Source organism: Lemur catta, chromosome X, assembly GCF_020740605.2.
Source record: "Lemur catta isolate mLemCat1 chromosome X, mLemCat1.pri, whole genome shotgun sequence".
Classification (NCBI taxonomy): Eukaryota; Metazoa; Chordata; class Mammalia; order Primates; family Lemuridae; genus Lemur; species Lemur catta.
This window is the reverse complement of record NC_059155.1, coordinates 21,735,826-21,750,993: the sequence shown is the minus strand read 5'-3', so window position 1 is coordinate 21,750,993 and position 15,168 is coordinate 21,735,826. Positions and strand designations below refer to the sequence as shown.

Genomic DNA, 15,168 nt, shown 5'->3' with positions numbered 1-15,168 from the left:
AATAAATTCCTACTGGCTTTATAAATTAATATTGGGCTGTTATCATTACCCAGATATTTTTTAAATATAAATTTTCTTTACTCACTAGCTTGGAAACTCCTTAAGCACAACAACTACTTGTGTATTAATCATCTTTGTTCCACATCACCTAGAACCTAGTAGATACTCAACAAATACCTACTGAGCCGAATTGACCTTAGCTGAGTAAAAGTGAGTCAGAAACACAGAAATGGCTAGATTTTAAATTGGTTTGACACAAAATTAATTCTGAATGAACTAGAGACACATTGCCTGAGAGAAAACAGGCTCTCCCTGTATTCTACTCTTAGGAATATAGGTAAACTAAAAGTTTCCTTTAAGCATAATGCCTAAACAGGCTGATATATCTGCTAGTTTAACCTTTTTGAATTGGCTTCCACACATGACCTAATGTTTAGAAAATCACAAGGCTTGCACATGTAGAGTGACTTCCCTGATTAACATTGATGAGCTGAGGCCTCAGACCCAGGGGAGGCAGGGAACATATGTATTTAGTCCACATCACCAAGGCAACATAGTCAGTGTATCTTTGCATAGTAGAAAAACAAGCACAGATGTTGATGTTGAATATTTAAAAAGTGTTCCCTACACCCACTGTAACAGTGGTTAGATACAAGGATATATTATTTCAGAAACCAGGCAATTAAAAGTTTTAACTTCTCTAATGTGTGTTTGTGTGTGCTTTGTTTTTCATTGCTAACATTCCATAGGCAATCTTGGTCAATTAACATTACCTTAGCACCAGAAATAAAGGTTCAAAGTTTGGTTTTGACATAAATGACTTGTATATTCTTCTTTAAAAGATGTAAGGAGTTATAGCCCTCAGATAGGGTGCCTCCTCCCCTAAATGGAGAGACATCTGAACCTGAAGCCAATAAGTCAGTATAAAATGAGACTATCTGAGAAATGAGAAACCTCCATTGAGAGATGATTTATAAGTATGTTCCAGGCTGGGCGCGGTGGCTCATGCCTGTAATCCTAGCATTCTGGGAGGCCGAGGCGGGAGGATAGCTCGAGGTCGGGAGTTCGAGACCAGCCTGAGCAAGAGCGAGACCCCATCTCTACTAAAAATAGAAAGAAATTATCTGGACAACTAAAAATATATAGAAAAAATTAGCCGGGCATGGTGGCGCATGCCTGTAGTCCCAGCTACTTGGGAGGCTGAGGCAGGAGGATGGCTTGAGCTCAGGAGTTTGAGGTTGCTGTGAGCTAGGCTGATGCCACGGCACTCTAGCCAGGGCAAAAGAGCGAGACTCTGTCTCAAAAAAAAAAAAAAAAAAACAAACTGGCGTAACAAAAGGAAAATTACATGGAACTTGAAAAGGATATAGGAAGTAAAATATCAGAGCACCTCTACAGGCTAGGAAAGAGATAAGATTTTGGCAGAGATAAGCATGCCAAATAATGATGAAGCAGGAAAACCTCTCCAAGCCTTACCCCAGCCCAAATGAAATACTACCCCAAGTTACCAACCTTCCTTTGCTCTTACCCATGTTCACCAAGAAATTTCCTGTTTACCCTAGATAGACTTACTACTATAAATTAATACATTTACATTTTAACTGGGAAATATCCAAGTCTTACAAGTTTTGTCAGTGGGAAATGGTCTCTCAATCTGAGGGTCAGACACTGGATCTAAGTTCACCTATGTTATATCCTGGGAGGTCCAGCTGGAACAGCCAGCGGAATGATCTCTCTCTTTTACTATCCACCCTCACCTTTCTTACCAACTTCTAACTGTAACACAGGTCACCACAATCTTGTAAATGTCTGTATCCATCTGAAAAATAAAATCACATATGTCATACATTGGTAAACAACCAAATGAAGATGGCTGAGATACTAGAATAACAGCAAGGTTATAAGGAAGAAAGGCCTTTATCACCAAATAAATTCATAACTGCTCTTTTAACTCCCAAAACAGATTACTGTTCTTACTAAAGTAGATCCACGGCCCCCATACTCCATTTATGACAGGAGATATATATTCTTTGAAGAATACAATGGGGACCCAAATCTGGAAGTTATGGGCATCTTTTGGGTATGATTTTCCTCAAGAGAGGGCACTAAAAACATTGAACCCAAATCTGATCAAGCCTGTGCCTAATTAAAGCAAACCAACAGTTAAAAAAATAAAAAAGAAACAATCAAGGGAATTTGAACAGTTAGATAGTTGATCATATTAAGAAACAACTTTGGTGTGATAATGGTATTGTGGTTATGTGTTTTTTAAAAAAAGACCACTTTTCTATTAAAGATACATACTAAAGTAGTTATGGATGAAATGATAGGGTGTCTGGGATTTGCTGCAAAATAATTAAGGGATAGGGAGAAATAAGTGAGGTGTAAATGAACTAAGACTGACCATAAACTGAAGCTGGGTGATGGATATAGAAAGGTCCATTACAGGATTCCCCATATTTTTGAATATGTTTGGAATTTTCCATAATTAAAAGTTAAAAAATAAATAACAAACACACACTCACAAAAGAGAAGGGGCACTGCTGGGTGCCCTGGGGTAATGAGATAAAATTCCCACTCTATTTCCAATTAACTAGACAGATTCCCTGTGGGTCCATCGTAAACTGGCAAGTCCATTTACCAATTACCTTCATCTTTTATCACTAGCCTAAGAAAGGACATTAAGTTATCTGTTTGGTTACTTACCAGATACCTTTTAATGTCCAAGTTTGCTACCCAATTTTAACTTGAGTTTAAGAAAAATTAAAACAATTTCTGAAGCTAACAGAATTTTAGCATCTGTTGAATTTATTCAGCATAACCACAGAGGCATTGTCTTCATGCTGTCACACATAGACACAAACACAGATACGGCACAATATCCACATTTAGACCAAGTGCATTCCTTCTGGGGCTCATTTATATGTCTTCATATGCCACAGCCCATCATTTAAATAATGGATATTTTCAATGCCAATTCCTTTGTTGACTTTCTCACTGTAGAAGGGAAAAAACATAAACATATTTTTATGCATATTTATAGGCTTATTCATGATAAATATAATTCAAAGTACATTGCTATTTTGTAATTATGAGCCACATGTAGAGAATTTATTGCTATTACACTTACATTATTGTCTATATTAAATTCCATCACTCTGTGACAGTTCATATCTTAAAGTGATTTTAGCAATCTAACTAATGGGTCTATAGAAGCAGAGTAATAATGTCACCAGACTAGACTATCAAAGTGTTACATTAACCTTGAAACAAAATCAATAGAACTAATTTGGTCATCAAATGGGTTCTAAAGTTTTTAAAAATATTGCCTATATTTTGGTAATATATCTTTAATAGTTCCCTAATACTCTACATTGCTTATACCACCAAGTCAGAATATAAGATGAATACTGTGTGGTACTGAACTATGTCACTGTTTAAAAAACTAGCCCAAACATCTTCCCCCTCCCTCCAGTTTAAATTGTACCAAATAAAAAATTCCTAAAGTACCACATACATACATATAAAACAGCTGTGTTGGCCCACAGGTTCTTTTCAGAGTACTTAAGAAAGAATGCAATCCCAAAGACAAAATAGATTTCAATGGCTTCCTAAGTGTTAGAAAAAATCAGAAATGAGGCTTCTGTGCTTAGATATTTGTAAGATGTGGTATGAATGAGAGCAAATTTCACCTATAATTCTGATGCTTCCTGGGTTGCTTACCCATATCTCAAAAGCTAAGGGGGCCTAAGGTGAGACTTACATATCTTCTGCAGACATCTTCATTACTCCAACACATAGAGCATGCTGTTTTCCTTCTGCCATGATAGCCTGAAAACACACAGCTAAGAAAACTATTTATCTATCAAAATGCCTTGAGGAGAGGGAAAGGTGTCAAACAATGACCATGTTACCAGTTAAGCCACTTTGAACCCACCTTATGTCCTTTCCTAGACCATTAACTCCTTGAGAACAGGGACCTAGCAGGGTCTGTGGGCACATTCTAAATATTCAATAACTGCTAAATGAATAAATCTTATAATCATGTTTGTTTCAAGTCAAAGGTTAATACTATAACTCCATGCCAACAAAACCATAATGAGTAATACAAAAAAGGAGATAAAATTTCTTGCACATAAATACTAAAAACTGTGAAATAAATAAATATCAATTGTTCTAGTGTTTTAATCACTGAATGGTGGCTTTATGTAAAGGATATATGAAAATAATAATTGTATTCCCATTCTATCTTTAAGAGCGCAATAGGATAGTTTCAACCTTTCTAGAAGAACCAGAATGGTCCTGGCTATCACTTGAAGCTTCTGGATTGGTAAACACTGCAGTACATATTTCCATAAGTAAAGGTTCAAGGTACACAGGTCCTCTCTGTACTATTTTTTGCAACTTTCTGTAAATCTATAATTATTTCAAAATAAAAATTATTTTAAAAAGTAAAGGCTAGGGGTAATAAGAAAATTTTCCATTTAAGTGAAACTCCAAAACTATAAACTTACCAACACATAGAGAAATCATAAACATAAAAATCATAACCTGTCCTTACAGAATACTTTTCTCCATTTATTTTATTTTATTTTTTCATTTTTTGAGACAGAGTCTCGCTCTGTTGCCCAGGCTAGAGTGCCGTGGCATCAGCCTAGCTCACAGCAACCTCAAACTCCTGGACTCAAGCGATCCTCCTGCCTCAGCCTCCCGAGTAGCTGGGACTACAGGCATGCACCACCATGCCCGGCTAATTTTTCTCTATATATTTTTAGCTGTCCATATAATTTATTTCTATTTTTAGTAGAGACGGGGTCTCTCTCTTGCTCAGGCTGGTCTTGAATTCCTGACCGTGAGGGATCCTCCCGCCTCAGCCTCCCAAAGTGCTAGGATTACAGGCATGAGCCACCGTGCCCGGCTTCTCCATTGGTTTTAAATTCATTCATTCAATGTTCCAAATATTTGAGCACTTATTATGTGAATAGTATCTATGTCAACACAAGCTTTTCCTAAAATATAAACATACAACTTAGCTATAACTGCCACAACAGAGGATATCATCCTTTTGAGCACAGAACACACTCTCAAACCCACTCCCAAAGTGATTTCCCTATTTCACCATTCCTTTTCTCAACCTGAGGCAAATGGCCACTTTGGCTATGACAAAGGAAAAATGGCCTCCTGTCCAGACTAGCCACAAAAACCTACTTAATCTAGGATATCGCTGAAAGGGCTTTGTAGAAATAGAAATAATCTAGAATTTCCCCTCCCCCCAATTAATTCCTTGAATAAATCAGCTAAATCATGAGTTGAATAGATCTTTAAGGCCAGGCGTGGTGGCTCACACCTGTAATCCCAGGTTTTTGTGAGGCCAAGGGGGGAGGATCACCTGAGGCCAGGAGTTCAAGCAGCCTGGGCAACGTATCAAGACCCTATCTTTACCAATTTTTAAAAAATTAGCTGGGTACAGTAGCACATGCTTATAGCAATTTGTAAAGAAAAACTAAAGTATATATCTTTAAGGACTATCTTGGACTTTAACATTTCTCTTTGAAAAAACATGCTCTGAGGGCCAACTAACCAACTTAAAAATGAAGTTTTAAAATAAAAGTTGGGGACCACCAATATTTCCCACTACCCACTCCTAACACAAAATTGTTGCTTGGGAAAAGAGATACTATACCCAGTGCCTAAATTCTTTTTCCTTTTGAGAGCTTTTACTCCAGTACATCTGGGTAAGTCAAAGTGAACATTAAAGCAGCAAGTTGATGTCCAAAAGGCTGATCCAATCATATCACCTATATCCTTTATAGTGGTAATCAAGAGTTTCATATTGTGTCCCAAGTCTGATAACAATAGGCCCTAACTGGGCCAAAATGCAGCTGGGACTCTTTTATAACTTGTTCTCATTTAACGTCTAAGAAACTACCTAGACCAGGTGTGGCTAACATTTTGGGAGGCTGAGGCAGGAGGATTGCTTGAGGCCAGGAGTCCAAGAACAGCCTGAGCAACATAGCAAGCCCCCATCTCTACAAAAAATAGAAAAATTAGCTGAGTGCACACCTGTAGTCCCAGCTACTCAGGAGGCTGAGACAGGAAAATTGCTTAAGCCCAAGAGTTTGAGGTTGCACTGAGCTATGATGATGCCACTGCACTCTAGCCTGGGTGACAGAGTGAAACCCTGTCTCAAAAATGAAACAAAAACTACCTAAGATGGGACATAATTTAGTATCAAGAAATAAAAACAGTTACTTCCCACAACTTCAAATGTAACCAGAAAGGCATGAGACAACAGTAACAGTAACCTCCAAAAAAGTATATCTAATGTTCCCTTGGATAGATCTTTCAGTAATAGAAACACAATGAATGCATTTTTTCAGCAGTTATAGCCTGGGAAGGATACAACAATGGTATCTACTGCAGCAGGGTAAAGCTTAGCTCCAGGAGAAGTTAAGCCTGGACACATGATATTTGCTCCACTGAGTACAAATTTGATGGCTCCTTTATCAACCTGCTGGTGTGGCAGGATAAAAGGATCTAGAAGAAAAGAAACACATTATATAAATTATTAAGACTGATGACTCAACAGAAAAAGGCAAAGGACATGAACAAATGTTTCTCAAATTACAGTATTCTGACAGATGCAAAATAACACTATCCTTCACTTACCAAATTGGTAAATATTTTTAAGGAAAGTAATTCCCAGTACTAGCAAGAGTGTAGGAACACTGGCATTCTCATATACTACTAGAAGGCTTCTACTACTAATAGTCTTTATCACTACTTGGCAACATGCATCAACAGCCTTGAAAAGGTTCAAACTGACTCAATAATCCTATTTCTAGGACTTTATTCTAAGAAAAAAATGAGGGATATACAATATATCTAGGTTGAAAGTTATTCGTTGTGGTACTAATACTTATAATAGAAATAAACTGGAATCAACCTAAATGTCCAATAATAAGGTAAGAGATAAAAGCTTAAGATACGTCTGTCATATCTATATAATAAAACCATGTTTTGGGGAGAATACTTAATGCTCTGAGAGATGTTCACAATATAATGTTAAGTGAAAAAAGGAGAATAAAAAACTATCACAAAGAACAGTGGTTACTAGGGGTTGAGGAGGAGGGAGGAAGGGTGAATAAGTAGAATATAAAACATGTTTAGGGCAGTAAAACTATTCTGTATGATACTTTAACAGTAGATACTTGGTATTATGCACTTGGCAAAACTCATAGAACGATACAATACAAAGAGTGAACCCTAATGTAAACTATGGGCTTTCATTAAAAATAATGTATCAACGTTGGTTCATCAATTGTAACAAATGTATCACACCAATGAAAGATGTTGGGAATACTGAGTTGGGGAGAGGGAATACATAAATGGGAACTCTGTTCTTTCTGCTCACTTTTTCTATAAACCTAGTACTGTTCTAAAAAGTAAAGTCTGTTAGTTTCAAAAAAACTACAGTGGGATGAAAAGAAGTTGGCTAAGAGTTACAAAATTACAGTTACATAGGAGTAAGCTCTAGTATTCAAGAGTACAGTAGGGAAATCATAGTTAACAATGAGTTATTGTACATTTCAAAATAGCTAGAAGAGAAGAATTGTAATCTTCCCAATATAAAGATAAATGTTTGAGGTGATGAATATCCCCAGTTACCCTGATTTGATCATTATATACTGTATACAGATATGAAAATACATGTGTACCACCAAAATACGTACAACTATTATAGATCAATCAAAAAAGTATGTTAACAGAGAACTCAATTTAAAAAGCAAAAAAAAAAAAATGCATTTTCACACATCGCAGGAAATAACTGGATGGAAGTTCACCAATACACTAACAATGGTTAACTCTAGGTCATGGGAATGCAGGTGTTTATTAATTAGTTATATATTTCTGTATTTTCCAAATTTATATGATGTACATGTATTCCTTTTGTAAAAAAATTTATGTGTATGTGTATCTACTAATAATCCATAACCTAATAATTAAAGGATCCTGAGAGGATTTCAAACAAATACTGGGAGAAAAACTTTTTAAGCCTCTCAGAGCTCTCTAGGAATAATAATGACAATAGCAGGTAAAATTTATTCACTTTAATGCCTTACCACTAGTCAAAGAACAGATAAGTCTTTTTTCCTACCAAGACCACAAATTAATTTAAACATATTACTGATAAAGAAGGATTTTGACTGAATGAATGCATTTACTATTCATAGGCCATAATTTGTTTACTAGATCTCATCCTCATTAATATCTGCCCCTTAATAATGATAATGATCACAATCACAATCATGATAATGATAAGTAGTAGTAGTAGTAGTAAACATTTATAGAACAATTACTACATCATTATAATGGCTACTGTATATTGAGCACTTACTGTGTTCCTGGCATTGTATTAGGTACATAACATGCACTATCTCATTTAATCCTCACAACCCCTGGAGATATATAAAATTATCATGTCCATTTTTAAAGATAAGGAAACAAAGCTTAAAAAGGTTAAGTGACTTGCCAAAAGTGGCATGTACTGGGAAATGAACCCTGGTCTGCCTAACTCCAAGTTCACATTTTAAACTACCATATTATCCTGCTTCTTACACAAGAATAACTTTAAGATATTCTAAAAGATTGATTCCCCAGCAAAAAATTAAATAGGAACATCCTTTTCTTCTGATTTATTATGAAAATGCTCAACATACAGAAAAACTAGAAGAACAGTTCAACGAAGACCTGGACACTATCCACTTAGATTCAACAATTGTTCATTAACAGCTTCCTATGTTTGCTTTATCTCTTTCTATTTATACATACACATTTTTCCTCTATCATTTGAAATTAAGTCCAGATATGTTTCACCATAAATAAGCAAACATTTAAAAATAGTCATTCTCCTACATAACTACAATACTATTATCACACCTAAAAATTTAAGAATTCTACAATATCATTTTATAGCCAAACCATATTCAAATTTCCCCCAATAGTCCTAAGAAAGCCTATTATACCTTTTTTCGGGGGCAGAGGGGAGAGAAAGGGGGGCTTTGATTTTTGTTTCTTTTTCAAACCAGGAACAAATCTAGGTTTACGCAATACATATGATTATTTTGTCTCTGTTTTCTCTTAGTTGAACAGGAACTAATGTCATCAAAATGTCTTAATGTCACCAAAATATTTTTTTTTTTTGAGACAGAGTCTCACTTTGTTGCCCGGGCTAGAGTGAGTGCCGTGGCGTCAGCCTAGCTCACAGCAACCTCAAACTCCTGGGCTTAAGCGATCCTACTGCCTCAGCCTCCCGAGTAGCTGGGACTACAGGCAGGCGCCACCATGCCCGGCTAATTTTTTCTATATATATATTTTAGTTGTCTAGATAATTTATTTCTATTTTTAGTAGAGATGGGGTCTCACTCATGCTGGTCTCGAACTCCTGACCTCGAGCGATCCACCCGCCTCGGCCTCCCACAGGGCTGGGATTACAGGCGTGAGCCACCTCGCCCGGCCTTCCAAAATATTTTCATTTAAAATTTTCCCCATTGCTTTAGGATCCAATTTCTCTCATTAAAGTTTTTTTAACCTGATGAAATAGTTAATCAAATAATTGTAATTATTCCCTTGTAAATATTAAAATGCTTCACCTCTTTCAAGACTTGCCTAACAGGTTTACTGCTCCTGACCTCTGCACTACCAAGTAATTCCAAACTGATCTCCTCTTACCAAAAAGCCAAACTCATTAAGTCATTATCACCAACCACAAAACCTTCCAGTCACTCCCTTCCCTTCTGCCTCTTGGCTAGAATGCCAGAACTGAAGAGCAGAAATTTTACTTCCCATTTGAAAACTTTTTGTGCCCTAGGATTATATCTTACTTTGGATTTTCTTTTGTAATATACTCAATCTAACATGCAAATGTGGGTATGAAATAAACATTTGTTTTCATAACATCTGACCACGGCACGCAACTAACAATAACTGGGTCTCCCCACATTTAGCCAATGTTTTCCCATATATGGAGCTTTCTCTAGTAGGCAAATCCGGAAACGAATTTAAGAGATGAAAATGCTCACAGTGCTTATCGCAGTTTGTAGACATATATTTGTGTAATTATCTAATTGTTGTCTATTCTGCCAACTAGAGTATTAGCTTCACAAGGACAGGGACCATGTCTGTCTTTGCTTCCCATTGTATTTTCAGTACCTAGCTCAGTGCCTGGCACATACTAAGTTCAATAAATATTTGTTAAATTAAGGAAGGAATGCTCCTTCTTGGGCTTTCTGCAATGTACAATGAGAGAATTTGCATTTTTCACATGGGCATTCATTTTAGTCTTACATTCCTTTTACCTAGTACTAATAAATAACACATTAAGTACTAAAAGTCACTTCAGCTTCATTTGTGTCCTTCTAGATCCCCAAATGCATATCTCTAACAAGACTTACATTTGTGAAGTAACCTTAGGGTTGGATAAAAAGGCCCCTCTCTTTGTCTAAAAAACAGTAATTCTCCATTAACTGTAAGGATTTCTATATGTTCATGGCTGTAAGACAAATGTCACAAAGTACCAAGTTAGAAATTTTCTTTCAAAAATGAATATAGGTCAAACATCCTTTAAAAATCACAAATGAAATATGCATACAGAGATAAGCTTTTAAAAATTTCAGTAAAGATCACAGCCAAAAACATTATTTACATTGTTTTTCCTATCATACAAGTTTAGTAGAGAAAAAATAAAAATATAATCTGCTACAACCAATTTTATTTCACATTTTATTATTTAAATTCCATTGTTAGATAATTCAATAAAACAAATCTCTAAAGAACAAACTGAAATAAGCTAAATCCAACTCTAAATGAAAAATTTAACTCTAATAAAACAATCAATATACAAAGCTGCATTTTTCATGGACATAGAAAATATTTGAAAATATAAATATTGATAATTTTAGTTATTTTGTATCTATTCCCATTAATCTATCAATAGTTAATTTGAAAATAATTCCACTTAGTATTAGTGAAATCTAATCATTAAATATTCAGCTACTCTGAGTTTTACACAGAGAAAAACAAAGACTTACCATCGGACTATTTTGACAGGATCTTTTTTAGGCATGATTTGATTAAGCCATGGTTCAATACCCGGAAATTGCTCTATTAATTGGTTCTTAATACCCTTAATAACTGAGGTTTTCAACTGGATGCAGTTGGACACATTTTCTTTTTCATCAAATCTGCCAAGTGGTTTTTGCAAGAAAAAAAAGGCATTTCTAAGCAGAAGTATCAGAATACCTAAAGGTATTGTTCTAATTAGTCATCTATTCCCAAGCAAGTATTTAGATGCTTAAAATAATTGTGAAATAAGTTTTTTTAAAAAACACCATTTCCCTCTTATTCTATCCAGCACAAAACCAAAGTCTTAATGCAATATTAAAATAAACTATCATGTATACAGCAATTAACTGGGGGGGAGGGGAGGAATATGAAACATATTTTGCACTATAATCTGTAATTAGCTACGCAAACACTTTTCCTGGAAAATCTTACTCATTTCTATCCAGGCGGAAACACAGACTCCTACCAATAATAAAACCTGTGTTTAAAAAAAAATAAATAAAAATAAAAAAACCTCAAGCGTTGAGATACAAAAGACCAACCCAGGCATAACACAGAAAATCGGCCCCTGCTAGCTATGCAATCTGCTGAGCTTTTTTTAAAAGATGATGATGAGGATGATTTCTAAGATCCCTATTTATTTTTGCTCAAAATGTCATGCACAAAACCCACCTTCCTTTGCCCATGTCCCCCCTTTGCTTTTTTCGTCTACCAAATCTGGAAGGCAAACCCACTGGGTAGGTTCCCAAGGAATTTTTGTCTTCCTTACACTGAAAAGCCTGCGGGGCAATCACGTTACTTTCAAGGCAAGGTTAATCTGGCAGCTAGGCAATAGGCATGACAGGCCGCTTGCTTCCTGTCACCCAGACTCCTTCACTCCCATGACCCAGGAAGTCAAGCCTTCCTCTATTCAGTTCATAACTAATAAACATATGGCAGTGAGTGCAGGGCTCCCCTCTCAGGTAAATCACAGTGCACGGATGTGATTGGTAGAGTTCTAGGAATGGAGACAGAATTGAGGGAGGGGGCAAAAGAGAAAGAAGCATAAGGAGAGAAAAAAAAACAACGGGAGTGGCGGGACCGAGACCCGATTGAGAATTAGGGATGGAAAGCTTAAAGAAGTGTTGCAAGTTGCGAGTGAGAGCATAGTACTATAGAAAACCTTAGGGAGTCAGGATGGCAGGGGCGGGGGAGAGAGAAAGAGGATCTTTGCTCTCGCCCTCTTCCCCACCCCCACCCCCACCGCCTTTGTGAGCAGCCGACAGAGGCCACGGCATGTCCTTACTTCTTGAACATGATCCAAGGTGAAGGGGGCGACGATAGGGAAGGGCCCGGGATGGGAAAGAAATTGAATTAGCAAGGGTCCGGCAGATCCCCTTACACGAGGAACCCCGGCACTGACAGTCGGAGCTGTTGTCGTTATCCGGAATGCGAGAAAAACTAGACGCACTTTACGGCTCTCAGTGAAATGTGACTACTTCCGCTCCTCTGAACTCCACGTCGGCGCTTTTGTTAACTCCTTTTGGGCAACCGAGCCCTCTCCCGTTGGAGGTAGCTGAAAGGGCGGGACTTGAGAAAGAAGTGATAGAGCAGTTCTTTCTAGTTGCAGGAAGAGAAGAATGAGGGAGGGGGCCGAGGAATCAAGCAAAGCAGCACTTATGGCAGTTGCGTCAGTTACGGATTCCTCAAAGGGTCAAGATTTTTCCGTGCTTCGTTGCTACCTACTGTCAACCTAAACATTTTAGTGGGAATGGTTTTTGTTCCCGGTATGAGGCAACCGAATGGACTGGTGCTTACCGGCCAGCGTGAACCCAGGCAAGCCTCATGGCTTCATGTTAATGTGCCAGTAGGACTGCCAGGTTTAGCAAATAAAAATACAGGATGCCTACTTAAACTTGAATTTCAGATTAACAGTGAATACTATTTTTAGTGTAAGTATACCTTGTCAATATTTTGGACATACTTACACTAAAATATATATAGTCCTTGTTTATCTGAATTTATTTGGGCATCCTGTTTTTTTATCTGGTAATCCTATTCCCTGGCCACAGTAAGGTGCCCTCGTAGAATTATTAAATAAAATTCACTAGATTGCAGCCTCCCCCCTCACGCCCATACCTACAAGTTGAACCATAAATCAAGAGAGGTAATTTCCTTGAAGGTTAGAATGGCCTCTAGGTGAGCAATACTAGACTGTAATCTGATTGACGAGGTAATGGCTAAAGATACACGTTTTACTTATGTAATTTTTAAAGAGAGCTGATAGAAAAATTTATACCAGTCAAAGGTTTTGGTCAACAAAGAAAGCATAGAAAAATGAGAAAACCTGAACAGGCACTACTCAGGAAGTGGGGTAGGTGTGCACTGACCTCTAAAATAAATACACCAATCTCTCCAGGGAACAAATACTCTAGTCCATATTGGGGAGATGGACCATTAAAGCAATCATGACAAACGGCATTATGCATTTGAATTGTCTAACTCACTCACCTTGTCTTGATTCTATGGTACAAACAATCTTCTGATTATAATTTGGCTTCCCGTGAAGATCTGCCCACAGGAAAGAATTTGCTATTTTTAAATCAAATCTGCGTGAGCAATTATGTTTGTCTTTGTAAATTAATAAATTGGCATTCTGGTTTATACATCAGTCTCTTGTCAATGTCCTTAGCGTGAATCCACATTCCCAGCATCGATCAACTCTGCAACATTTAGAACATTGAGTTTATGAACATGCAAAACTGAAGACCAGATCCCAAGCTGTGGTTAGTGCTACACTATCAGGACTCTTGCCAAAGAACCTTCCTCTCCTGGCAACTCTCACATCACCCTGGGAGCCTGCCATTTAACAACAATACATTATAAACAGCAATAAACAGCTATTATTAAGCAGACTAAGTATAAGTAGATCATTTACATGAGATCTTATATATGATAATATCATATGTAATAACTTTATGGACCCAGAAATTAACACCTAGATAGATTTCCTAATTTCTTGAACTTTTTGTTTAAAAAAACCTACTAATTAAGACTGGGCGCGGTGGCTGACGCCTGTAATCCTGGCACTCTGGGAGGCCGAGGCGAGTGGATCGCTCAAGGTCAGGAGTTCGAGACCAGCCTGAGCGATACCCCGTCTCTACTAAAAAAAAAAAACAGAAAGAAATTATCTGGCCAACTAAAATATACATAGAAAAAATTAGCCGGGCATGGTGGCACATGGCTGTAGTCCCAGCTACTCGGGAGGCTGAGGCAGTAGGATCGCTGAAGCCCAGGAGTTTGAGGTTGCTGTGAGCTAGGCTGACGCCACGGCACTCACTCTAGCCCGAGCAACAAAGCGAGACTCTGTCTCAAAATAAATAAATAAATAAAAATAAATAAATAAAGTGGATTCTGTCTTTCCAAGGTTATAACTGGGGGTTTGCTTTTGACAAAGGACTCACCTTCAAATAATCATTGCTACAACCAACTATATGTCATAAAAGAAGAAACACCTCAAAATAAACCTCTTCAAAAATTAAGACAATGAACTTCATTTATTCATGTAATAAATAGTTATAACGACCTTTAGGCTAGGTGTGCGGTGGTGGCTCATGCCTATAATCTTAGCACTCTGGGAGGCCAAGGCAGGAAGATTAATTGAGGCCAGGAGTTCAAGACCAGCCTGAGCAAGAGCAAGACCCTGTCTCTACAAAAAAATAGAAAAATTGGCTAGGCGTGGTGGTGCACACCTGTTGTCCCAGCTACTCAGGAGGCTGAGGCAGGAGAACTGCTTAAGAACAGAGTTTGAGGTCGCAGTGAGCTATGATGATGCCACTACACTCTACCCCAGGTGACAAAGTGAGACTCTGTCTCAAAAAAAAAAAAGACCTTTATGTTTTAGACATCTATCCTCTCTGTCCTATAATTTGTGCATAAATATTCTGTGCAATTTATTTTATAAGGGTCCTCAATGTACATGTATCACAAGACACAGAAAACCCAAGTCTATCATATGTTTTACTAAAATAAGTAACCTAAGTCTAATAAGCATTAAACGTTTAA

At 37.2% G+C, this 15,168-nt stretch overlaps 1 protein-coding gene across 2 annotated transcripts; it reads right to left on the bottom strand.

Moving 5' to 3' along the window:
* Positions 1-2,787: 2,787 nt before the first annotated feature.
* MCTS1 (MCTS1 re-initiation and release factor) lies at positions 2,788-12,777 on the bottom strand. 2 transcript variants are annotated; one of them, XM_045538765.1, is made up of 6 exons: positions 12,410-12,777; positions 11,091-11,243; positions 10,455-10,552; positions 6,404-6,537; positions 3,764-3,831; positions 2,788-2,997 (listed from the first exon to the last, which is right to left on the bottom strand). In XM_045538765.1, exons 1-6 carry the CDS (start codon positions 12,418-12,420, stop codon positions 2,916-2,918), a joined length of 546 nt encoding a protein of 181 aa, XP_045394721.1. In that variant the 5' UTR covers positions 12,421-12,777; the 3' UTR covers positions 2,788-2,915. The 2 variants fall into 2 exon arrangements, with proteins under 2 accessions (XP_045394721.1, XP_045394720.1); XM_045538764.1 differs by lacking the exon at positions 12,410-12,777 and adding an exon at positions 11,797-12,329.
* Between the last annotated feature and the right edge of the window lie 2,391 nt (positions 12,778-15,168).